At 43.4% G+C, this 27,464-nt stretch overlaps 1 protein-coding gene across 4 annotated transcripts in view; it reads right to left on the reverse strand.

Moving 5' to 3' along the window:
* Positions 1 to 27,464, reverse strand: part of PARP4 (poly(ADP-ribose) polymerase family member 4) — a 1,744,976-nt gene that overhangs the window by 795,741 nt on the left and 921,771 nt on the right. For all 4 annotated transcript variants that reach the window (XM_069202293.1, XM_069202292.1, XM_069202291.1 and 1 more), the window contains exon 27: positions 21,216 to 21,296. In XM_069202293.1, coding sequence (XP_069058394.1) covers positions 21,216 to 21,296 — 81 coding nt within the window. The remainder of the gene's footprint in view (positions 1 to 21,215; positions 21,297 to 27,464) is intronic.

Consider the following 27,464-nt stretch of genomic DNA (forward strand, 5'->3'; position numbering starts at 1 on the left):
TTGCCCAGCTACCACTGAAAAAGCCAATAAGTCTCGCCTTTCAGGCCAATGGTTTCTGGCCATGCTATACAGCCTCCTCCATGCTGTGCAGCAAGGCTAGAGGAAATAAAGCAAGAATTGGCAAAGCTAATAGATCTTGCCTTTCCAAGAGCCACTGGCTTTGCCAATGTCTTTTAGCCATGTTGTACACCAGCATGGCTGCTGCTCAGCATGCTTAAAGTTACTGGCACAGAGGTGAGTGGCATGAACTGAAGTGACAGAGTGGAGTAGGGGGGTCGTAGAGAAGAGTGGGGTAGAGTGGAGAAGAGTGTCATAGAGTGGAGTGGCAATGAGTGGAACGGTGTGTAGTGGAAGAAGTGGACTGGAGGGGCAATGAGCGGAGTAGAGTATCAGAGTGTCAGAGTGGTGTAGAGGAGCAGAGTACAGCAGAATGGCGTAGAGAGATTTGCGTAGAGTGTCAGAGTGGAGTGGCACAGAGTGGAGGGGCATAGAGTGTCAGAGTGTTTTTTTAATGAATGTGCTTATTTCATCGCCCATTCAGTTTGTATATGTTTAGTTGCCTTCTTTAAAACTGATGTTGTGTGGGTATTGTTTGAATATACATCTTTAGCTAACTTACAAAACTTGCAATAGTGGTGACTTTCTGGAGTACTGCATGCTTTATGTCTTTTGTACAACAACAATGAATGAGTCTGTTTTTCAGCATACACTCACAGTATGGATAAGCCTGGAATACATGTAACATTTTCTGAAATAGAGGAGGCAATTTTACAATTACTTTTTATCTATGTGGATAATAAGTAGCTGTGCATGGTGTAGGGGTGATGACAGGAAGAGGAGGAGGGGCTAGCTGCTGCACCGCTGCAGAGTAGACTGCTTATAGAAGTGATTAGCCTTGCTATTGGTGGTATATTGTGAATGAGGTGATTCTTCCATTCTCACCTTAGAGTATCATGATGCAATGGAACCTGATCATGTAAGGAGAGGGAATGTTGAGGATAGGAAGAAAGGAATCTGGCATTTGGTGTCTGAGGTGGTTAAATAAAGACCTACCTGTTTACTTCTCATCTTCTGAGCCTCCTTACAGAGACACCACATTTTGGTGACAAGAATGGGATCTCCAAGCACTTCAACATATGCAGGAATTCCTGTGCAAATACGAGGTATATTGATGAAAAATTCCTGTGCTGGGCAGTGACGGAGGTGCCAGCTTACCGTACTGGTGTTGCCTCAGTAATATGTTGGAACAGTGTCTCTCAAGTAAGGAGTCCTTGGAGGGGGGAAGGAGGGTTCCTTGGGTGCTAGGTGGGTGGGGGGGGGAGATGTGGTGCAAGCCCTGTATGTTTTAAGTGCCTGACGGGATAGTCTATGTATTTGCCGGCACTCCCAATTGCTGCAGAAGGAGCGCACTTTGATTTGTATGATTGTGTGACACCTGCTGTGCCTTTGAAGTGCTTTCACGCGCAGGTCCTCTTGTAGGAAAGTCACTGCTTGCCACAAACACATCTCATAGTTAATGCCCCGTGGCGGCGATACTGGCTCTGCAGGATTCCCTCAGGCTTTGGGCATAGAGGTGTGACCCCTGCATGCTCAGTTGTAGTGCAGGAAGCGCTGGTGCCATCGCAGAGTGGAGGACCGGAGGAGGAGACCGACAACCATCTTGTGTGGGGACATTGAATGCATATTGCATTAATTCGAATATAAAAAATAGCCTGGATATAAGGGCTGGAAATCACTCTCTCAGTTCGTGAATAGTGAATTTATTTAAAAAAAGAAAGAAAAAAAAAGTAACTGAGAAGGAGTAATACATGCAAGCTGTCAGTCAGATGTGAACTGGTGCCAAACATCTGGCTGTTGTGTTGTGAAAAAGAAAGACTGAATTGGCCAATTGGTACTCTGACACCGCCACGTGGGATGGCTGGAAAGAGCCAGTGTGTGAACGAGATATTAGGGCCCATCACAGCCCACAGGACCAAAAAAACGACCTACACACTCGCCCTTTCAAGTTGGCCCATTCCACAGCCAGAGTGCCCAACTAGCCAGAACAACACTGCTCCTCAGTCCTTTTAACCTGGAGGGATCCAGTACTGCTTAGTCTGGAATACAAGCAGAGGACAGGGCAGACTTGCTGTCTCTACACCAACCCACCATGTTATTGCTGATATCTTCCTGCAGGCATTGTTTTGCTCAGAATCAGGGCTTGGTGGTGGCATAATGCCATGTAGAGGTGACACCCAAACACACAACTAAGGAATTTGACTCATAATCCCAAATTGCAGCTGTATTGTAGTGGCATCAGCACCTGCGTTTCCACTTGAAGCAGCAATTTCCGCAGTGCCTATATAGAGATCCTAGAGCAGCATTGTTGCAGACTGTATCAACTTTTGTGGGGTGCCAGTGCCACATTGATAGCTGGCAATCTATTTACATCATCTCAATTTCATTGCCACCTGCTGCAGTTTGTTCCCATGCTTCTGGTCCTATGCGTGGGATCCTACTGTCACCTTCTAGTTCCATACATTTTGCTGAAGTTTGTCCCCTGTGCTGCCTTATATAAAGTGGACCGCAGTGACTTCCTGATCTTTACATCTTCTAGCATCCAGTTCTACTTCCTGCTCACAGTGAGGAACTTACTTGTGCTCATAGTAGATCACTTACCATCTGCTATCACTTGGGTGTTTTTGCTCCAATCATCTTGCTAACTATGTGCCTGCTGCCTTTGGGTTATGATTGTCTTTAACACTTTGACTGTGTACGATCTAGTCTTCTGACAGATTTCTTATGCTTTAATCTGATAGGATTTGCCCCTCCTTTAGAGCAAAAATCAGTCTTACAACAAGGTCTTGAACAGGCTATAGCTTTTGCATTTGAGACCACTGTAAACGATGTTGTCTTAATCAATACTATTCTCTATCACATTACCAACCCGTACCTTATGCATGATCTCAAAGTGAAAGAAGTGTTTTCTAGAATTGACAGAAGAATCTGACTCAAGTCATAGTTCCAAACAAAATTCAAGTTTTTAACACTGTCCTTTTGTTTGATGGGAGCTCCCAAAATAGTTCTTATTTGTGGACAGAGTATACAAAAGAATAATCTCCATCTTGTCTGAGTTCAAATTCAGCATACAATTTCCTAGCTAGTCAAAAATGTTGCATACACTTGATATGATATTATTACATTAATTAGATGCCCATTGATCAGAAGAAGATTAAATACCATGTCAGTGTAGGATGTTTTATTGCACATTTGTGTAGCTCTTTAAGCCCCCTTAAGGTCACCTAAATGTGCCGAAGAAGAAGGAGATAGAAAAAAGAGAGATGGAGAAAAAGGGAAAGGACACAAGGGCTAAGAAATAAAGAAGGGAACGTTTGGACGGAGTGGGTAGGCCTCAAGACATTATCTCACTGGGAAGAACAACATTGCTCTATAGGTATCTGTTTTTAGCCGTATGATCAACAGATTAGGAATGAAGGAAACAGAGAAATGACAGGTCGCAGGAGTGATCATGAGAGGGAAGCAGGTCATCTTCATGGCCTAGTAAAAAGGTTGCTGTCATGGTTTGAAGTGACACTGAGAAGAATTGGTGTGTGTGTGTGGGGGGGACAGATAGAACAAATCATTGTGTACAGTTCAAGACTTGCCAAGGCAGGTCAGAGAGAGCTTCATGGAGCCAGTAGATCACCAGACCACTACACAGTGGCTATAGTCATGCCTCTCATGAGCCTTCTTCTTGCAATTATATTTAGCTGTATGGCCTGTTTGAATGGGGAGGATTGGAGAGAGAGCATGGTTTGCGAGAGGACAGAAATAAATATGTTACAGATGTTAAATTGCAATAGCAGTTTAAGGGTTTAAAGGGAGAGAGGTAGGTTACACTATGGGCAGTACTTAAAAAAGACAGTGCGAAGCAGGGGTGTTTGCTGTCTTGAAATAACCGCTTCCTGCTCAGTAAAAATATTATTCTACATCTGAAAATCAAACAGGGGTGGGATTAAATCTACAAAACCGACTAATCAAATCTGTTTACTGTTTAAGGCAACTCAGTAAACACTAGTATATTGGCAAATCAATGTTTTTCACACACTATGATTACTCCAATTGATCCGAATCAAATTGTTTTCAATGTTTCTGATTTAGCCCTATTACTCCTGTTAGAAGCTACTGAGACATCTGTGCCATTATTTCTGGAAATACTTTATTACGCTGCTACTAAGCATTCCTCCTCTGCGTCCAAAAAGTCTTAATTATTAATTCCTTTCCAGACACAAGACTTCTACAATATATGTTAAAAATCCACAACCTTTCAGTTGTATCAGTTAATCTTCATGCATTGTTGTCAAATATCGCAACCAACTATCTTAATATTTAAAAATGTTTCTGCTACTAGTGTTCTTAAGTATGGTGCAAGTTTGAGCGTCAGTTCTGTGCTGCACTTCTGTAACATGGTAGTGGCAGTGACATCACACACCATTTGACAGCCATTCCCATTATTTGGTTGACCTCATGATCTATCCTTAGCCATTCAAAAACCTCGTTTACAACCAAGAGGCTAGCTGGAGGCAACTGATGGTAAATAAAGAAAGAAAACATGAATTTAAGACCTATTTTTACCATTCTATCCTATCACTGCTTTCATGACTCATAAGACCATTGTTAGCAAGGACAGTGCCAGGGATATCCAATGGCCTGCCTCTATTACTGGTTACTCCTGATCGAGATCGATGTGTGCTGTGAGGGCACCATGGATATTCTCATTTTGTGATGCATTTCCATGAGTTTTGTGTTATTATTGCCAACTTCTTCAAACCATTATAGTGACCAAGCCAGTCAAACCCATGAATATATGATGGGAGATTGAACTAAGGGTTTTTCATGTAGTGCCAAGAAGTACAGCTTCAACTTCAATGTGTAATGTAGCATGGACATGAATGTCCTGACAGCAAGCGAGTTGTCTCCTGTACAGATATTGTGAGCTGGGAAATGCAGTATGAACAAAACAATAAGCTAAGAAATATTTTTAAACTGCACCTTTTGCTACAAATTTTCCGAAACATTATTTTGCGGAAGGATGACAAAATATCTTAAATAAAGTTGTTTTTTGGAGGTTGAAACAAATGCTACTGGCCCCAGATACAAAACCTGACTTTTTAAATCTGAAACGGACTGTTAGCCCAATGGGTATTAAAATGTAACATTTTCAACCCATTTTGGTAAAGCTCCTTCAGTAAAACCCTTTAATAGTGTAAATGATGTTTAGCTCACACCAATTTTAGAAGTCTGTTGTGATTTAACATGCATATTTGACCACATAATGCTCAGAAAAGGACTCTTATTTTGCAGTGTACTACAGCAATGAAGGGAGACACCACCAGTAATTTCCATTCTGGTTCTAAACATTGTTCTGGCTCCACTGTTCAAAGTGTTAGCCCCCCATCCCCGAAAGTTAGGTCTAGTTGTGCCCCTGGCTTAAGTATCCAGTTACAAAACAGTTCTGCTCTTCATGAGAAGGAGCCAAACTGGTGCAGATCGTGACTTTTCAGAATCCCGAAAATCTGACAACCAGGGCCACTCTGCCTGTAAGTGAGCACCATCTGTTATAGCAGCAACTAACGTAAGGCATTATCGGCACCACAACCGCTTGGGCCACAGTAACCTGCACCAGTTGTAGAACTAATATCTGAATCTTGTTTTTGCACATGACTCTCAGGTTAGCGAGGATGAGTAGTTATAGGATTCCCTGGGAGGCAGAGTGGGGGTGCTTGAGCTCAGCACTCAACAATGATACAAAAAACACAATAATTGTAATGTTGAGCTTAGTGCTTGTCATTACAAGAAATAAACCACAGTAATCACACACCTGTACTAACTATGACACATTTCAAAGAACATACAAATCAGTATTTTTGAGTGTGATCCCTCTGTAGGCCCGACACCTGCCATGCTCCCTCTTTGCTCCCTCTTGGATTTCCCCAAGAGTCAGGCTCAGGTGCAAATTTAAATGTGCTCAGTGTCAAATGTGCTCACTTTGTGTTTGTCTTACCGCTCCTTGTGATAGGCAACACTTTACAAGCCCTCGTTTGCAGTGTTGTTGCAGGGGGAGGGGTGGGTGGAGTGGGGGGAGGCATGAACCCAACAGAGGAGGTGGTGAGCTGGCATGTCTGCTGGAGTGTCAGAGCCAGGAGGGTGCCGCATCTAGCAGCGAGCCTGCCCAACCCCAATGTCTGGGTGTCCTCTGCCCAGCTACAGGAATGCAGGCAGTAATTTCTCTGTCTGGGAACACAGTTCTCACTTTCTATCTTGTGTTAAGCCAGTCCAGGAGTATCCAAAACGGATTTCACTGGCCTCCATTACTTTGCCTCATCCACACATTATGAATGGATTACACTCACTAAACACATACACAGGCTTGGCATACACGTATGGGATTTCAGGGCCTGGGAACACACATAGCAGTGGAACATTATACAGGATTACCAGTAGGCTACAACCTGGGTGATAGATCAAAAGTTCTACTGGCACTACTAATTTTCTCCTAACCACGCTATGCTGCCATTTTCGCTCTGTGTGCTATACCCAAGACAGTAGTCCACTGTCAACAATGAGGGCACCCCTGCAGGTCACAGGGAAGGTCCAGACCTCTCATTAAGACAAATGTTTAGATTAGAGTGACATCTGGGCCACAATAAATAATCATGATTCTAAATGTACAAGTTACTTACCTTCGGTAACGAAATATCTGGTAGAGACATATTCTAGTTGCAGATTCCTTACCTTAGAATTTTTCCCCAGGCGTCAGACTGGATCCGGAGATTTTTCTTTGGATTCTTTTACAGACTTTCCACGCCAAAGTGCAGAGCGCAGGACCTTAAAGGGGGAATCCCTGTCCCTAGAAATCAGTTCGCAAGCAGGGAGGATGGGTGGGCAGTAAGGAATCTGCAACTAGAATATGCCTCTACCAGATATTTTGTTACCGAAGGTAAGTAACTTGTACATCTAATAGAGACTTCTAGTTGCAGATTGCTTACCTTAGAAAAGATACCCAAGCAATGCCATCCTCGGTGGTGGGCTGCAAACCAAGATCATACTTGAAAGTCATGTAGGATCGAACAACCAAAATAGCCGTCTCAACGGACCTGACTGTCCAGGCAGTAGTGATTAGCACGTATGCAGGGACGCCCACGTAGCTGCCTGGCAGATATCCAGGACAGGAACTCCGCGTGCTAACGCAGTGGAAGCAGCAGTTGCTCTGGTGGAATGAGCACACAAGACTTCAGGAGGTTGCTTCTTGGTCAAAGTGTAGCACATTTTGATGCAAAGAAGCACCCATCTTGAGATGGTACATTTTTGCACCCCCTTCCCTTTTTTCGCACCCACATACCCAACGAAGAGTTGATCGTCCACCCGGAAATCTTTAGTAAGATTGAGGTAGAACGCCAATACTCTTTTTGGGTCCAGATGATGGAGCCTCTCCTCCTCATGGGAAGGATGTGGGGGTGCGTAGAACATAGGCAAAGTGATGGACTGGCCTACATGAAAGGGTGTGACCACCTTAGAACGAAGGAAGCCCTAGTGCGCAACACAACTTTGTCAGGGTGCACAGACAAGTATGGAGGCTTTGAGGAAAGGGCCTGTAGCTCACTCACCCTGCCGCAAGGGACAATTATGCATTGGCTCAAAGGGAGTACACATCAAATAAGTAAGTACAAGATTAAGGTCCCCCTAAGGCATGATAAATGGAGTGGGAGGAAATAAATGGGTGAGCCCTTTTAGGAATGTACTCACAATAGGAGGTTTAAAGAGTGAGGGCTGATCAGGTAGCATAAGAAAGGCCGAAATGGCAGATAAATACCCTTTAAGGGTGCCCAAAGCAGAGCCGTGCTGGGCTAAAGAAAGAATGAACAGAAGAACCTCTGGAAGAGGGGCAGAAAGGTGGTCAACAGATTTGTTGGTACACCATGCCACAAATATATTCCAACGACAGGGGTATACAGTTTTAGTTGATGGACGCCTGGCCGCCAAAATAACATTGCAGACTTAGGGTGGAAGAGAAAAAGCTGTCAACTGTTGCCGCTCAATCTCCACGTATGAAGGCAGAGGTTGGACAGGTTCGGGTCAAGAACCGTCCCCTGTTGCTGCGACAGAAGATCTGCCCGAAGAGGCAGTCTGAGCGGAGGATCGATAGACATGCTCAATAGCTCTGGATACCATACTCTCCGTGCCCAGTCCGGAGCCACCAAAATGACTTGGGCCCTGTCGTTCCTGATTTTCTTGAGAACTCTGGGCAGAAGAGGTATATGCGTAAAGGCATAAAGGAGGCCGGAGTTACACTTGAGACGAAAAGCATCTCCGAGCGAGTGCCGCCTTGGAAATTCCAACACGCAAAACAGCTGACATCGCGCGTTCTCTGCGGAGGCGAACAGATCTAACCAAGGCTCTCCATACTTCTGAAAGAGACCTTGCGCCACCTCTGTGATCGGCTGTGCATCGACGGGTGAGTTTGTCCACTCTGGTGTTGAGGGAACCCGCCAGATGTTGAGCCATCAGGGTAATGCCCTGATGTTTCAGCCATGTCCAACAGTTGACGGCCTCAGGATAAAGGGTCCAGGACCCTACTCCACCCTGTTTGTTGCAATACCACATGGAGGTAGTATTGTCCGTGAATACCTGCACCTCTTTCCCCTTTAGAGAGGGAAGGAATGCTTTCAACACAAGGCTGATCGCCAGGAGCTCCAGTAGACTGATATGGAGCCCCGACTCCGCTGGAGACCAGAGTCCTCTGATCTCCGCCTCTCCCATGTGGCCACCCCAACCCAGAAGTGACGCATCTGTCACTATAGAGAGATCTGGTTGGGGAAGGGAGAGGGATCTGCCGTGGACCCAATGCGGATTCGAAAGCCACCACTGCAGATCTTTTACAGTCCCCTCCGAGATCTGAATCAGGTCAGAGAAATTCCCCTGATGCTGCGCCCACTGGAACTTCAGGTCCCACTGCAGAGCCCACATATGCCATCTGGAATGTGTTACTAGCAGGATGCAGGAGTCCATGAGGCCCAGCAACCTCAGAGTCAGTCTCACTGAAACCCAAGACCGAGGCCAAAAGATCGGAATCACAGCCTGAATGTTTTTGACTCGTTTTTCAGGAGGATAAGCCCGAAACTTTACTGTGTCCAGAACCGCTCCGATGAAATGGAGCGACTGAGAGCGGGGTCAGTTGTGACTTTGGCACGTTTATAGTGAACCCCAGCGTGCGCAGGAGGTTCGCCGTAGTCTGAAGATGGGAGAAGACTTTCTGGGGTGAATCCGCCTTCAACAGCCAGTCGTAGAGGTAGGGTAAGACTGAAACCCCTAACCTGCACAGATGAGCTGCAACCACCGCCATCACTTTCGTGAACACCCGACGGGTGCTAGTGAAGCCGAAGGGGAGCACAGTAAACTGAAAGTGCTTGTGACCTACCACGAATCGTAGGTAACGTCTGTGGGCAGGCAGGATGTGGAAATAAGCGTCCTGCAAGTCTAACACTACCATCCAGTCTCCTGGGTCCAAGGCAGACAGAACCTGAGCCAGGGTGAGCATTTTGAATTTCTCCTCCTTGAGGAAGTAGTTTAGGTCTAGGATAGGACATACGCCCTTGTACTTCTTTGGTATCAGAAAGTAGCAGGAATAACAACCACAACCTACTTCTGGCACAGGGACCTTTTCTATAGCTCCCTTGGCCAAGAGAGCTGCGACTTCCTGGTGGAGAAGTGCCAAATGATCCTCTGGAAGGTGACTGAAGGATGGTGGCATGGGTGGTGGAGCAGATTCGAAAGGGAGGGAGTAGCCCTTTCGAACAATCTGCAAAACCCACCTGTCCATGGTGATATGTTCCCAGTGGGGCAGGTGATGGTGAATCCTGCCACCAGCTGGACAGGAGTGAGGGGATGGATTAGGAGGGTTTGGAGGCTGCAGTGGGGGCAGAGGTTGACTGGACAGACATCTGGGTCCCTGTCCCATGGCCACTTGGGATTCCGCGTCCTCGGCCACGCTTAGGCTGACCAGCGTGCGAGGCACGGTGGCTGTGTGGAGGACGCGACAGGAAGCCCCTTCCGTGGCCACAAAACGATCGAAAAACGGACTGTCGTGGGCGAGGGGCAGAGGAAAGACCAAGGGACCGAGCCGTAGCCCGGGAGCCCTTGAATCTCTCCAAGGCCTAGTCCGATTGGTCTCCAAAGAGACGGGAGCCATCAAAGGGCATGTCCATGAGTGACTGTTGGACATCCCCTGAAAACCCAGAAGTACGTACCAGGCAGGGCATCGTAAGCCCGCCGTCGTAGCAACCGATCTGCCCAGAGAGTCGGTCATGTCCAGCACACAACGGATTGTGAACTTTGCGGCATATTTTACATTGTTCACAGCTTGGGAGACGATAGCACGGGCCTCCTCCGGTATCTGCGGCAGGACTTGCGTAACCATATCCCACAAAGAGTGGGTATAGCGGAACAAAAGGCATGCGGTGTTCACAGACCACAACGTGACACTGGAGGAAGAAAATAACTTTTTGACAAACTGTTCCAGCCTTTTGGATTCCCTATTCGTGGGTGCGGAATGGAATGCGCCTGAAGAAGAGGAAGCCTGGATAACAAGACTCTCAGGCGTGGGGTGTTGGTACAGAAATTTAGGGTTGTTCGGAGCGGGCCAATGGCAGCATGCAATAGTCCTATTCACAGGAGCCCCTGTGTTGGGTTTGGACCATATACCCAAAAGGGGCTTCATTAAAAGGCAAAAGGGTTTCTGAAGTAGAAGCCCCAGGTGAAGCACCTCCGTCAGGAGATTAGACCTGACCTCAACAGTGGGAAGCTCGAGACCAAGGACCTCAGCTGCCCTACTGACCACCATACCATAAGTTGCTCCCTCCGCTGTAGCCACGGTAGGAGGAGACAGCATGCCAGCATCAGGAGAAGTATCCAGACCACTGGCTCCGCCCAATTCCTGAGCCCAGTCCACAGCAGGGTCATCCTGGTATTCATAAGGGTCCAGGGACCTCTCCAATTCCTCCCCATATTCGTACCCATAAGAAAAAGGGTCAGAATCCGACCTGGGGCGAATAAGCCCTATCGAAGCCGAAGGCGGCATTAGCCGACGCCGCTCCGACTCCGAGTTGTCAGGGATAAGAATCGGGTCGACGTCGATGATTGGCACCACCGACGTCGGGAGAGTCGATATTCGACCCGGCGCCGGGGAAGGTCTCAATGGTACAACCAGCACTGGTGCGGATCCGCGCACGGATCCGGAGGTGACCTCGGTGGCCGGAGCTGAAGCCGCAGGCGCGGAACACGAAGGCCCCTCAGCCACACCCCTTGGGCCTGAAGGCGCCGTTTTGGGGTCAGACCACCCAAATATGAGGCTCATGGCCTCATAAAACTCTTTAAGCTCGGCAGGGGTCGCTCCGGGTCACTCGGAGAAGCGCAGAGCTGATCCAAACGCAGGCTCCGATGAAGGAGGCCTAGTGCGTGGACGCTCTTCCAGCGTCGCGTCGGCCGAGTGACGGGGCGAAGTCGGAGAGTGATGGGACTTCTTCTTAGCTTTACCCGAGGATTTAGAAGAAGACGAATGGTGATGACTCCGCGACCGATCTCGAGACCTTCCTCTCGAACGAGACTGGGACCTACGCGGAGTTGAGTGCCGGGCCGCCATTAGCTTTAGGGACCGCTCCCTCAAAGCCTTGGGGTGCATGGCCCGGCACTCGGAGCACGACTTCGGGTCGTGGTCGCGCTGGAGACACCACAGACAAACCTGATGAGGATCCATCACCGACATCGTCCGATGACAGTCCTTGCATGGCTTGAACCCAGTCTTCGGGGACATCCTGGACGCACCAAAGTCTCACTGAAAAAAATCGAAAAAACGGTTGAATTCGGCCAAAAAATAGCCAGGGTAGCTCTTCTCCAGATCAGCGCATAGTGTGGAAAGAAAAGAACTGACGTCACTGCGCGAGGGGGGCATCTATATACTACTTCCGACATCATCACGGCGACCACGATGCCAACGATACCCAAGGAGTCGACCAACGCCACCTACCGACGCGCAAGGGTATTGCTGAAGGAAAAATCTCCAGATCCAGTCTGATGCCTGGGGGAAAATTCTAAGGTAGGGAATCTGCAACTAGAAGTCTCTATCAGATATATATATATATATATATATATATATGTTCCAAAGAACGGTGCAACTCCGTAAAGCACCTAAGAGGCTGCACAATATCCGAGAGCTCATAGAAAGGTAGAGAATGAACACATTAAAAGGTCATTCATGTGCGAACGACAGCTCCATTTATTAAATAAATTCAAATAATATACACACGCTGTCCCGGCCAAATGTCAACGCGTTTCGGCAAAAGCCTTCAACTGGACATTTGTACACACATGTACACACACACACACACACACACATATATATATATATATATATACATATATATATATATACCTGTTAACCATGCCCGAGACATTCCCATCTCAACACATTCCTACTCATATAATTTAACGAAAAGGGAAAGCATTCAATCTAACATATAGGCCGTCATTACGACCCTGGCGGTCTTAAAAGCGCCAGGGTCGCGGTTGGACTGCCACATTGCGGTAGCGCTGCAGTTGGACCCCCCACCCCACGAGAAATGGGGACGGAGGGGAGGCAACCGCACTGGCGGCAACTTCCCTGTTGGAACTTCGGCAGACGTGCTTTTCCGTCCACAGAAGTCATAATGACCGCCATAATGTTCAATAAATTAGCAGAGAGCTTCTGAAACATACTAGTATAGCATTACTATCATAAAAAGTAAGATTAATGAGAAGCTGAAAAAAAGCTTTATTTAACTCATAAAAAAAAAATCAAATTGGATTTTTGCATATCATGCCATGATGATTATAAAAAGATTACCAAACAAGAATACTGCATAGCACTTCGTGATTGTATATTTGGCCTCAATAGTCTTTCACAGAGTCTAAATTGTTTTGACAAAGAAATGTTAGATTTTGCTAACATTGTCAATGACTAGTAGATGTAGTTGGAAAGGGTTAAAAACTATCTAAGGTTTAAAGATATTTTATACTGATCCTGAGCCTGCATAATGTGAAGGAAGTAATATTCTTCCTTGACCTTAGTAATCAATAGCTGCTGTTTCATCAGATTTTGAAGTGTGTCAACAATAAAGGGATCTTGAATAATCTTCAAAGGTTTCCTTTGCTGCTACCTGAATCCCATGAAATCCTATAAGATATTTTTTTAAGGATTCAGAGTTAATGTGTTTACTGCAGAGACATCTCTGTTCTAGACTATTTGAACTACGGCTATGATAAAATCAACAGTCATTTCAGGCGGATATAAAATGATCACTTTCAGCATTTTGTTGTACATTATATTGGTCTGGGACTTTAAGTTAAATATGCAACAACTGACTGAAAATGTATAACAAAAAATGCAATAACCTACAATAAATCTGAATCTGCACTTATGAATTGGCTCTCATTGGGCCTTTGCTACACCTACTTTGTAGACATTGCTATTTTGTGATTCTTGAATTGCTGAAAGTAGTTGATAGCTTCACTAGAACATGAACTATGTAGTGGTGTGACCTCTACTCAAAACGTTCTTGCTTAAGCCAACTGCTCTGTGTAACCCAAGACTTATTTCCCAGCTACCGTATGCCACTAAACTCCTTGAGTATCCATGGCTGTTTGTACTCACCATATAAATGTGTAAGTTATTGCCTAAATAGGTCACTTCACAGTCGGCAACCTTCCTAAACGATACTAGTGATCCTTAAATTTCAGAGTGCCATTATTTTTTATTTTCAACATATTTCCCTTGTTGAAACTGATGTCTCAATTTGACTTAATTGTGTTCTTACGGATTTTATGTCTCACCCCGAGATCCATTTCCATTGAAACTGGAGCTGTCCGAAATGTATCAAGTTCATTGACACAGGAGCTATTCCAAATATATTAACTTCAGTGATACTGGAGCTATTACAAATGTATTTCATCCTAGAATAGGGGGTGGTTGTGTTAATAGTATATGATCTGCACACAGAAGAGAATGTGGTTGGTAGTACTGTGGAACGTAAAGGACCATCAACCATAAACACCTGCTTCCATATTTTTCCGAAACATTATAATAAAAGCGCAGCGCTGGAGTGGATAGAACCATTTTGACAACTGCTAGTAAGAAGTTGCCTTACGTCAAATTAAGTGCAATGCTTAAGAGGTCAAATAAAGTGTCTGTAAGTCCCTGGAAGTTCTTTCCCTACACTAATGTGACAACATTATTCATATATGCTGATGACACCCAAGTCTTCCAAATTTAAACTTTAACTGAACTTTCTTTCAAAAGTTTAGTCATGAAACCTCAGCTTGTCATCTGACTAAGTTGGAAACACTGTTTTGCTCAAAGCCACACCTCTGTGTTCTTTTATGAATGTCTTGTGCTAAGGCTATCTATTACGTTTTTAGATTTCTGTTTGCACCAGTAAGTGATTCTACCTGCATTCTGCCCTGGCCCTTCGTGTCCCAATGAGTGAAATTTGTTACTTATAAATGTGGACAGAGCATTCCCTATCTAACAGATTGTTTGGTTTAGTTCTTTAGATTCTCTATTGTTGTCAACTGTCCAGGGTACAGTTGCACAGTTGAAAGAAGCCACCTAGTACTACTTTGGCGTTTTAGAGGTCACTCCGTTAATCTTTCTCTCCCACTACAGGTTTTAGTTAGGAAAACCTTCCTGTTCTGGGTTTCAAAAAGCTGTTTTCATGTCAGTCATGTTGTAATGTGTTTTGTAATCATCATTAAACTGATCCACAGGCTTCCTTTTCACAGTTCATGTTCTCATGCTTTCTGCTTAGAAGTCATTACAGGAAGTTGGACATCCAAGATCTAGCTCTGAGCCAGTTTTTCAGAATGACCTTAAAATAAAGGCGCATATCCTGAATAAAAATAGGGATCACTGACAGTCAGAAACTATAGTGAAAATGTGGCATGGATCCAGCCCTCCTGGACCAAAGCTTCACACCACTATCTCAGATGTTCTGAGAATTACATTCCACTGGAGCCCAGAGATCAAAAGCTAGTTAATAAACTGTCACTGAACACATTTTGTTTGTCCAAAACAGCGCATCACTTGACTTCTGCCAATTTGGCACTTAAACCTAACTGAAAAAAATCTTGCTGGAAACATAACCCTCACAAGCTACACAGTTATGAAGCAAATGAGCCCTGGAAACACAAACACCAGGAAATACTAACGAGCATTTGCAATGCAATGGGTCGGGCATTTGCTAGAGTTAGATCTATTAGCGTTGTAAATCTCTAACTGGACTTTTCTTGCAACTTAAATTGAAAATTAAAAATAAAACAGTTGACATAAGCGAGCCAATACAAAGCGCCATGGCTGCCATGTGCATGAGCGCGGAGGAGAGACACAAAAACACAAAAAAGTTCACTGGCAGTCAAACGAATCAGCAGTCGTGCAATTATCCATGTAACAGGGTCAATCTGCAAGGTGGTAACAAAACCGCCCCAAGGAGGGACAAACGTAAAGCATTTAACAATGATAAAAAAGGATTTTTGAAAGACAAGCCGACAAATGAGTGAAAGTGATGGGCGAGCAGTGGGCGTAGTTAAAAGCCCACAATACTTACAAAAGGTCAAAGCGCTTGCGTGCTCGATCTAAAAAGGACGTTGCACCCAACAAAGCAGCAATTCAAAGTCTCAAGGTTCTATTAAATCTAACCTTGTCCACACCATTAGCAAAAATGTTGCTTCCACAACATTTGCAAAGACACAGGTGGGTTACAGCGAGTGGTTTGACAAAGAATAGCTAATGAACACATTAAAACTAGGTACTTGAGCCCCATAGCAGAAGAGTGTCTCAAAAGCCTAAGGCAACATTAAAACAGTTAATCAGATTCTTTAAAAAAGGTGTTCCTAACTTCCGTTAAATCAAAGAAACCTTGGAAATTCTGGGAATGGTTAGATGGGGTTGCAGCCCCCCTCCCCGCCAAACCTAGACACAGCAGTTAATCACTTTTCATATTTTTACCAGAAAGCAAGTAACCCTGATCCAATTCCTAACGAGGTTCTACGATTCTTTAGAACGCATGATATATATGCTTACTTAAGCCTGGGATTTAACAAGACCCCAGTACCTGAATTTACAGAAGATGTGGTCAATGAAGCAACAAACAGTCAAAGACTGTTACAAGTACCAGGCCCTGACGGAATCCCCAGAATGTTTTCTGCACTAACAGATTACTTTAGACCCTTATCCTGAAGATAGCGTTTAACACTATTTGGGAGCATGGAGAAGATTCATCTTAGAGGAGAACTGCAATCACAGTTTGTAGGATGTTGGATCTGTATATACTATTTCAAAGTAAGAAATAGTGTGCACAGAGTCCAAAGATTCCCCTTAGAGGTAAGACAGTGGCAAAAAGAGATAATTCTAATGCTCTATTTTGTGGTAGTGTGGTCGAGCAGTAGGCTTATCAGAGGGTAGTGTTAAGCATTTGTTGTACACACACAGGCAATAAATGTGGAACACACACTCAAAGACAAATTCCAGGCCAATAGGTATTTATATAGAAAAATATATTTTCTTAGTTTATTTTAAGAACCACAGGTTCAAGATTTATAAACAATACTTTAAATGAGTGGTATTTCACTCAGGTTTTCTAGGAACTTTGAATTATCAAAATAGCATGTACAGTTTTGGCAAAAATGGCAATAAGCTATTTTAAAAGTGGACACTGCAAAAATCAACAGTTCCTGGGGGAGGTAAGTAAATGTTAAGTTCACAGGTAAGTAAAACACTTACAGGGTTCAAAGTTGGGTCCAAGGTAGCCCACCGTTGGGGGTTCAAGTCAACCCCAGAGTTACCACACCAGCAGCTCAGGGCCGGTCAGGTGCAGAGGTCAAAGTGGTGCCCAAAACACATTGGCTTCAATGGAAATAGGGATGCCCCGGTTCCAGTCTGCTTGCAGGTAAGTACCCGCGACTTCGGAAGGCAGACCAGGGGGTTTTGAAGGGCACCGGGGGGGGGGGGGGGGGGAACACAAGCAGGCACAGAAAGTACACCCTCAGTGGCTAAGGGGCGGCAGGGTGCAGAGTGCAAACAGGCATCAGGTTTTTAATAGGAATCAATGGGGAAACCCGGGGGTCTCTTCAACGATTCAGGCAGGCACAGGGTGGGCTCCTCGGGGTAGCCACCACCTGGGCTAGGCAGAGGGTCGCCTGGGGGTCGCTCCTGCACTGGAGTTCGGTTCCTTCAGGTCCTGGGGGCTGCGGGTGCAGTGTGGTTTCCAGGCGTCGGGTTCCTTGAAGCAGGAAGTCGCGGTCAGGGGAGCCTCTGGATTTCCTCTGCAGGCGTCGCTGTGGGGGCTCATGGGGGTCAACTCTGGCTACTCACGGGCTCGCAGTTGCCGGGGAGTCCTCCCTGTAGTGTTAGTTTTCCGCAGGTCGAGTCGGGGGTGTCGGGTGCAGAGTGGAAAATCTCACGGTTCCGGCAGGAAATGTGTGGTCTTTAAAAGTTGCTTCTTTGTTTTCAAAAGTTGCAGTTTCTTGAACAGGGCCGCTGTTCTCGGGAGCTTCTTGGTCCTTTAGATGCAGGGTAGTCCTCTGAGGCTTCAGAGGTCGCTGGACCCTGTTGGATGCGTCGCTGTTGCAGTTTTCTTTGAAGTAGGGAGACAGGCTGGTGAGGCTGGGGCCACATCAGTTGTCGTCTCCATCTTCACTGCTGTGCTTCAGGTCAGCAGTCCTTCTTCTTCTTTAGGTTGCACGAATCTGTCTTCCTCGGTTCTGGGATCCCCTAAATACTCAATTTAGGGGTGTGTTTAGGTCTGGGAGGGCAGTAGCCAATGGCTACTGGTCCTGAGGGTGGCTACACCCTCTTTGTGCCTCCTCCCGGTGGGGAGGGGGGCACATCTCTAATCCTATTGGGGGAATCCTCCATCTGCAAGATGGAGGATTTCTAAAAGTCAGAGTCACCTCAGCTCAGGACACCTTAGGGGCTGTCCTGACTGGGGAGTGACTCCTCCTTGTTTTTCCTCATTATCTCCTCCAGCCTTGCGCCAAAAGTGGGGGCAGTGGCTGGAGGGCTGAGAATCTCCACTAGCTGTGATGCCCTGTGGCGCTATAACAAAGGGGGTGAGCCTTTGAGGCTCACCGCCAGGTGTTACAGTTCCTGCAGGGGGAGGTGAGAAGCACCTCCACCCAGTACAGGCTTTGTTCCTGGCCACAGAGTGACAAAGGCACTCTCCCCATGTGGCCAGCAACATGTCTGGTGTGTGGCAGGCTGGCAAAAACTAGTCAGCCCACACTGGTAGTCGGGTATGTTTTCAGGGGGCATCTCTAAGATGCCCTCTGGGTGTATTTTTACAATAAAGTGCACACTGGCATCAGTGGGCATTTATTGTGCTGAGAAGTTTGATAGCAAACTTCACAGTTTTCAGTGTAGCCATTATGGTGCAGTGGAGTTCGTGTTTGACAGACTCCCAGACCATATACTCTTATGGCTACCCTGCACTTACAATGTCTAAGGTTTTGCTTAGACACTGTAAGGGCATAGTGCTCATGCACCTATGCCCTCACCTGTGGTATAGTGCACTCTGCCTTAGGGCTGTAAGGCCTGCTAGAGGGAGGACTTATGTATGCCATAGGCAGTGTGAGGTTGGCATGGCACGCTGAGGGGAGTGCCATGTCGACTTAGTAATTTTCTCCCCACCAGCACACACAAGCTGGCAAGCAGTGTGTATGTGCTGAGCGAGGGGTCCCCAGGGTGGCATAAGACATGCTGCAGCCCTTAGAGACCTTCCCTGGCATCAGGGCCCTTGGTACCAGGGGTACCAGTTATAAGGGACTTACCTGGATGCCAGGGTTGTGCCAATTGTGGAGACAAAGGTACAGTTTAGGGAAAGAACACTGGTGCTGGGGCCTGGTTAGCAGGCCTCAGCATACTTTCAAATCATAACTTGGCATCAGCAAAGGCAAAAAGTCAGGGGGTAACCATGTCAAGGAGGCATTTCCTTACACAGTTGCAATTCATAAAAAATTGCTGATGCTGGAAGTACCTGCCTAATTTCCATGCTGGAGGGCGCAGGGAAAATGTTTAGCAAATTGCTTCTCAATCACATCCAGGAATAGACAGAAAATATAAACAAATGTGCATAATTAACAAGCTGGCTTTAGGAAAGGAGTAGCGACTGTGTGTCAAGCAATTTGACGATTTCAAGTATATTAAACATGTGACATTTAAAGAATGTGTTACTTTGTACACATTCTTTATAGACATAAAATAGCATTTGATTCTGTTGACAGAATCATCCTCTGCTTTCTAATGAAGGAACAAAGACTATCAGAAAATCTCCTTGCCCCCTTAGATTGGGTCCACTGGACAGCCAGGGTCAGGTGTGGGCCTCAAGGGGAATACATGCTGGGTTTTGTGATTCAAACTGGAGTCAGACAAGGCTCTGTACTTTTCACCCATTCTATTCAACCTATTCATAAACTATATGGGTATACGTATACCTGAGCTGAACTTGGATTTACCAGTAATGAAGGAAAGAAAATATCTCCTGACATAAAATGAGCTACTAATGCATCACATACTGAGAGCCTGAATCATTCTGCAGTTCTAAACACATTATTTACACCAAGAAAAATACATTTATGGTTCTGAACCCCAAAAAAGTAATAAAAGTGTACATTTCAAATTGATACATCTGCTCTGGACTTGTCTTTGACGACAAACTGTTAGGAGGGCAGAGCAAAAAGCAAGTCTGATGTCAACCAGAATTCAGACACCATCCTAGGCTTTTCAAACAAATGAGGTAGAAGATTGATAGATCCTACTCTTCAAGCCCATAGAATGAAAGCACTGGCTTGCTGCATATTTTGCACAAGTCTCTGGGAATCAGAAATTTACCAAGACATCAAAACATGGAGAATTGCTACCTGTGGCATATATCACTTTTTGGCCGGGGCACACAGATGGAGGCACTAAGGGCATAACTAAGTTTACACTGCATCAGATCTGTGATCTTCTTAAACCTGTTGTGTACGGGGCTTGGGTATGGACAAATCTTGCATTAGAAGCCTACCTAAAAACATTTATTTTCATTTGGACCAGCAAAGATCTCCTAAAATCACAAAGCTAGATCTCATATCTCAAACTACAAAGGACATAGGATGTAAAGACATCTGAGAGAACCCAAAATCAATGAACAGATCAAGCTCCATAGTAATTAAAAGATATTATTGGAAGCTGACCCTGACAAACCGCTATAAAAATGCAGGTAGTCTGCTAATGCAGTACCTAAGAACCAAGGCCTTGAGTATGAACGAAACATTTATAGGACCATATAAACCCAGAGACAAAGATCAGTTTTTATATAAAATTAAGACTTGGAGTGCTATTAGCCTTGGCTTATATAAAAAAGTGATCTAACAAGAATAGACTAGATCTTTGTAACTATCGGATAGGGGGCCACAAGACGCTGGCACATTTTATACTCCTGTGTAGTAAAACCCTGTCAGCAAGGAGAAAGGCCGTCCGTACACTTTTCAAGAAGCAGAACATAAGACTTGCATGAAGGCTATGTATCTAGGCTATCAAATGTATTCAGAAGCTTTTTTCATCAACTTGGAACACAAGGTTTGGCTCTTCTTAACTATCCTAACTCTCTTAATTCTTCTTAATCCTTATTTTTTTAAAATAACTGGTGGAACTAACTTCAAGTGCCTTTGGCACCTTTATGTATACTCGACTGAAAGAATTAACTTTGGGTGACCATTTGCATTTTAACACATTTAAACAATTGTTTCATGTCGATTGTTTGATCTGTGGGTTGTTTTTAGCTGAAACTATAATAACATTTGTACTTGTATTTGTAAATAGCATAGATACAAAGTGTCTTGTAAAATGACAGTAGACATTTAGCTCAGTATGTTAGATGTCTGTAGACAATTAACTTTGTAAAGTGTGACATTTAAATACATTAAGTTCTTTAATTCAAAATAAGTTTGCTCAGCAATCCATTTAACAATAAAAAACTGGCACACATTAGCAGAGAGTTAATAAAGGAAGATATTTAAATGCCCATAAAAAAGTTATGATACCGAATGAATAAATTAACATTTTGCAGAAATATTAACACATGAAAGCATCTGAAATAATTTCACACACTTACTGTTCCCTTTGTTTTCTGTAGTTCAGTAGTTGATACCATGGTTTCTATTTCTTGTTTACGAAGCAAAGCTCGAAGTTTGGCCTAAAAGAAAATAGGAAAATATGTTTTCACAGCAATTTCTTTTTTTTGTTTTTATAATCTCTTGGACTAAACACCTAAAGAAGATACACACCTTAAAGGTATTTTGGCTCTTAGAAGTGTTTTGCCATGGATGAAAAATGGTGTGGCAGTATCTAAGGGCGGTGTGGTCAACAAAGTATTACTAATCAACCTTATTAGAAGCTTGGCTTAAGTAATTAATGTTGTGGCCTAATGCATTTGAACTAGAATTCTGTTATTGATAAAATGACTAAATAAACCCTGTATATCAAAGGAAATTGCTAAACACTGCTGGAAATTAGATATTTCGTTTATGTTTGTATGTCACACACTTCCATCTATAAGCTTCCACAATGTATTCTCAGACAATCCACCTTCCATTCGCTGCAAAGCTCTAGATATCAAAATCAGAAAACAAATATTTCAAAAGACACAGCAGGGCATTTCAGTATTCAATCACAATGCAGCCCAGGACCAGCCTGTACTAAGGGCTAACCACCATGCTCAAAGGGCTGTATCAAACTGAATATTGAGATTGAGGATACCTATATATATTTACAACACCTGCTATCAAAACTGATATATCTACATGTATCAGCCCTGACATGGTACTGTCAATTATATCAATTCTTGTTCACTTGCTATGAACTCATTATATGTCAATTATTTAACAACTATGGTCAATCCTTAAATGTTTTTTTAAACCTAAACTTGACTCTCTGAGACTGCATCAGTTTAAATCAGTCACCCAGTCCTACCTGGTTATCCCATCCTTAAAAACATTGTTCACAGGATAAATGTTGCAGTGGTGTGACTGCGATAGCCACAGAGTTGATAGTTTAATCCACATCATTGCCTACAAAGGAATAGATTATATACCAGTGCATATATTATATATCCCCTCTTACCCTTTCTCCCCTTTTAACTTATCACTGTCCAGAGCCTATGCGTAAGATTTCTCTGAGTTACTGTGAATTGGTTTGCTCACTATCTATCTTCACTACTCAAGTAATGAGCATTGGGGAGTTTAACTACTGGGAGGAAGCCCCAATTAAACTACCTCTCCTGAATCTGCCGAATGACTCACCTCACTTAATTTTGTTCAAAGGCCCATTATAAAGTTCACATCTTAGAACATTCATGGAAAGTAAATCAAACTGTAGAAGAATTTAGGACTGCTTCTCCAATTTGGTCAGACCATTTGCTTGTCAGCTTTTTGTTTCCTTACACTAACACATGAAATGGAGCTGAAAAGGAACAAGTTTACAGTTCTAGCTGAACTAATGTTTATATATCTAGCTATGGCTATATCCTTCAACAAACCAATATGAACGTGGAAAGATCCATCACATATCAATAGACATCTTATACTAAGTAGATATCTTCCACTGTTGACATACAGGCTCCACTTCTGATTATATGTGATCCAAAAACGTCTACAAGTGTGGTAAAAGCAAAAAAACACCTCGCACCAAGTAGTGCATCATTATATATAAAAATATATAACGTATAAAGATAAAAAACGGTTCCATGGGACACTCTTTCTTAATCAATCAACATAACTCTCTCTCTTGACACAGAAATCATTTTAATCAATGTATTTCTCTAAAATAGGTATAGTTTATCACATATAAATAAACTTGGTGGAGACGGTGCAGTGCTCGATAGTGCAGTGATTTGCAACATTAAAAATTATACATATGTTAAAGAGTGAGGTCTCAAAATTCATAGACATATAACAGAACTAAATCTATTTGCGGATTCCTGTCAGCAATTTAGATGAGTAACAGACAGTCCCTTTAAAATTGACAAAGTTTCAATCCGACATGTAATTTACAAGGGTCTCTTCAGGACAAAACGTTTTGCCTGGCACTACAACACCATCTAGCAATGTACATTGTTCATAGGCTGGTGCGGTCAATAGTTACTGGTTTGTGGACCTCAACTGATAGTCGTGGTGTAGTCCATGCATCTACATCCAAAGGGAAATATATTGGAAAAAATGGTTTCTGTGTCAGGAGAGAGAGTTATATTGATTGGCGCTGTGCATCATTGGCACAAATTGAATCATAATTCCTGTAAACTACTCCTTAACACAGCATTGAAGAATTAAAGCTAAAATCAAGATCAGAAAGTAAATATTTTACACTAACTGTGAGTATTCAGGCACAAACCATCAGAGACTAGTCTTCCAAATAATAAATTAATCAATTGATCACTCTAACATTTCTTCTCCAGTGCAGGCTATACAGCAGTCTTACAATTCACTTACGTGTACTTGATTGAAAAACACATACATCAAGAAAAGTGAAAGTCAACGCTTTCATAAAGCAAAACCTGACCCTGAAAACTCTGTACAGACGGTGACACCAGTTTCCATACAGTGCCTACAAACCTAGGGCAGGCACACACATCTAGCTCTTTGCCAGTATCAGTAATGTAATATATGTAATAATTTCAAACAACCACTTTGAAAGCATTATGGTCAATACTTAACTTTTCTATTGAAATGGATAGGTCACCAGATCATTTGAAAACCTGCCAAAATTACCCCAATTTGTAAAATACCTGATGCTGATAAGGCAATCATGAACACCTACTGTCTATAATATTTTTCGCAGTAGCTAAACTCTTGACTTCACCAAGCTGGGTTTTGTTCTTCACCTAAAACTAAGTCTGTGCTCCTTCCAAACTGGAAGACCTTAATACAGCTGCTAATCAGGGTCTCTTCTTCAAACTGATATTATTACATCTGTCAGCGATGGCTGACACTTTAAAATACATCATCTTGTTATTATGCCTGTGATGTAGGAATCACTGGTTCGACTGTGCCATGGTTCAACTGATTGCTTACTGGCAGGACTCAATCTGTTTGTCTCCTTTTTTTGTTGCTTCTGATATTCTGTTGGACTGTGGAGTGCACCATGGCTGAGCACTCAACCCACACCATTTTAATCTATATATATTAGTCCCTCAAGCTGTGCTTATCTACGACAGAGGGGTCACTTTTTACACATATAATTGTGTAGCTATGAGGTACCCTTTCATCTGCTATCAAGCTCCACATGTGTGTGAGGGTCATATGTGAGTGGTTAGAAAGAAACTGCATCTACTTCAAATACAGTCAAGAAGGAGGTGGCAGCCATGGATATTCATACTGATCTCCTGGACTCATACTGGACTAATTCGGAATCATTACTGATGTCAGTCAGCTCAACCTAGAGTTTAGCCATCATAAAAGACATAAAACCTTATTAGGCAACATGGTTTTGACACTTGTATCTGCATTATTTTATTACCTGAGAACTTTAAGAGAAGAGATGAGCTGTCACGTTATTGGTTCAACAATAGATCACACCCAATCTCTATACTGCATTGTATGCATATGATCCAAAATCAGACAGCCATACTAGTATGGGGGCTCCCAGACTCAGTCATGTGCGCTTGCCAGCGAAAACTAGGGGTCTGGAGCATTTTTAATTCTGCCTGCAGAGTTGGAGGAATTTAGTAATTCTGTGTTACTCTTTTACACGGAAATACAAAAAGAAAATCTGCTGCTCCACCAGCGGAATTAATCAGCACTGTCCTAGTTTTTAAACAGGGTTGGAAGGGAGAGCAGTCCCTCTGTGTTTTAAAACCACTGCAGATTAATAAACCACTGCTGTTTATAAACCACTGACTGCACTGCTGCGTATATCCCTAGGCTTCCTTACATACTCAGTATAGAAGCCTTATATACTTTAAGTATGTAAGGGCATCGAGTGGTATGCACAGCAGTGCATATCCCTTGGTACTCTTACATACTCTTCAGTAATCACTGCAGTGTATAAGGGCACCAAGGGGGAATGTCCACAGTGCATATTCCTCGGTGCCCTTAAATACTCTGGATTGATTACTGCGGAGCATGTAAGGGTGCTGAGGGGGTATGCACAGCATTGCCAAATACCAAATGCACTTAGAGTACATACCCATTGGCACTCTTACATACTTTTACGCAATCACTGCAGAGTATGCTAAAGCACTGAGAGTTACACACTTTAAGTGCATTTGGCAGCACTAGTTATTAGAGAAATATGCATCCTTGCATCCATTTTAAGACGTGATAATGCATTTTGCGTTAAGAAAATATTGCCAAATGCCCACTCCGTCCGGCCACCGAAATCCACTGAATCTCTGGGAATTTGAGTGTAATTCCACATAATCAAATTCTGTCATTTCCATCCACCCCCTATTGAAAATGCTGACTTGTTTTTAAGGTCCTATTTATGGTTAACAAGGTGCACTATGGAAATGCCCCAACTTATATTCCAAAGAATATTTTTTGTTGCTATCCTAATAAAACACACCACTTCCCTTCTTAAAATGTCCTGTTCTGGCTACTCCCAAGTTTCAGACGAAATGCAAAACACTGGAATGCTTTTCTCCGCTATCTGATAATGACTGCATATTTAATAAGGTTTAGGAGGTTCAAAAAACAGGTCTTTTGTTCAGGCTTCTTAGTGTTTCCTTATTTGTATTTTCTCTTTCTTTTTTCTCACCAATGTCATGAAGCTTTGCAGTACATGGGATTAGTATATCACAACAAAACCTGAGTAGGCATTTTTGGAGAGTAAGGAAGCTATCAACAGAAAACTGCATGTGCAAAATGACCAGTTTTGCACTTCAAAGGATGAACATTCCTACAGAGGTGATGTCTGGATTCATTTTTTCCACTTTGCATCCTTCATTCACTCTTTTGCTTCTTTCCTCTTGCACATCAATGCATGAGAAGTGCCAATCCCAATTATTCATGATGAAAGAGGATGGATGTACTTCACTCCAGTCTTTAATATACAGACAGCTGCATACACATAACCAGTGGATATTTTAGATATTGCCCCACTGACTATTGCACAGAAAGAAAAACAAAATGTAATGTGTGAAATACTTGATTTAATATCAGCCACTGGTAACTGCTCTGGGCCACATTCCAATCCATGTTCTTTTGCCAATCCATGTTCTTTTGCCAACTATGCCTCAGTATGTGATTCAGGTTTGCCTCTTTTTCAATGCTAACAGTTCTGCTAGCACTGCCATGCCAGATCCACACCAGAGGGAAACACAAGTAATCCCAGACCCGTTTTGGCCATCTGTGCCTCATCTGTGAGGTTTCGATTGAGTCAAATGAAATTGTGAGCATGGGACTCACATCTGGGGCATACCAAATCGACTTGCAGTGTCGAACTTAAAAATACAAAAAAAGTGACTGGTAGAATACTTGAATTGATCTCAGTCACTGGTAATTACTTGGACAGCTTTCCAGTTAATGCTTTTCCTGGCTACTACGCCACTCGAGAGTGAGCCACTCTGACAAGTGTGGCAGTCAAGAACGACCAAACGTAAACTTTTATATTCATGGTCAATATGACTAAAGGTGAAAAGAGCTACAGTGCAGAAGGTGCTGCAACACAGAACCATCAAAAACCCCAAAAGAAAATATATTTCACATGTATGAAAATTAGGGGGCATGCAGGGAACTGTAAACCTAATAGGAAGAGCAAACATCCACAAAAAATAACATGCCTCCTAAGGATTTTGTGCATCCCACTGGTTGATTCCTTTGATGTATTAGCATACTAATCTGTAACTATATTAAGATGGTACATCTAGAATAGTATGGCCAGAAGATGAGCAATCTGTCAGATAAGGTTATGAAATATACATTTTTACAAATCAAACATCGAACAAACATGGATAGATTCACAATCATAAAGCTAGTTAATGGTACAGAGAGTGTCTGCGCAATCTTTAAGGGCCACCCATCACCTAACTGACTGCCTTTCTATGTATTCTTTCAAGTGTATTTTTTATATTGTTCACCGATACTGGAAAAAGCCTATTATTTTTGTATACATTCTCCAAGGCTTCATGATTAACCATGTTTTGCTATTTGATCAACAGCAAAGTCCTGCGGGTCATCAATTTCTAAAATACAAGTAATACTTACTGAAAGAGCATTGCTGGATATGCACATATAGAGTTTTCTGAAATTCAACAAATGAGTGTTTAGTTATTTTCTGACAAATATTAACTATCCACTGCCACGCACACATACTATTATTATGGCTTTTTGCCATCCACTTTCCAGCCCAGGACACCCCTCTATTGTAT

The sequence above is a fragment of the Pleurodeles waltl genome, chromosome 8, assembly GCF_031143425.1.
Source record: "Pleurodeles waltl isolate 20211129_DDA chromosome 8, aPleWal1.hap1.20221129, whole genome shotgun sequence".
Lineage (NCBI taxonomy): Eukaryota > Metazoa > Chordata > Amphibia > Caudata > Salamandridae > Pleurodeles > Pleurodeles waltl.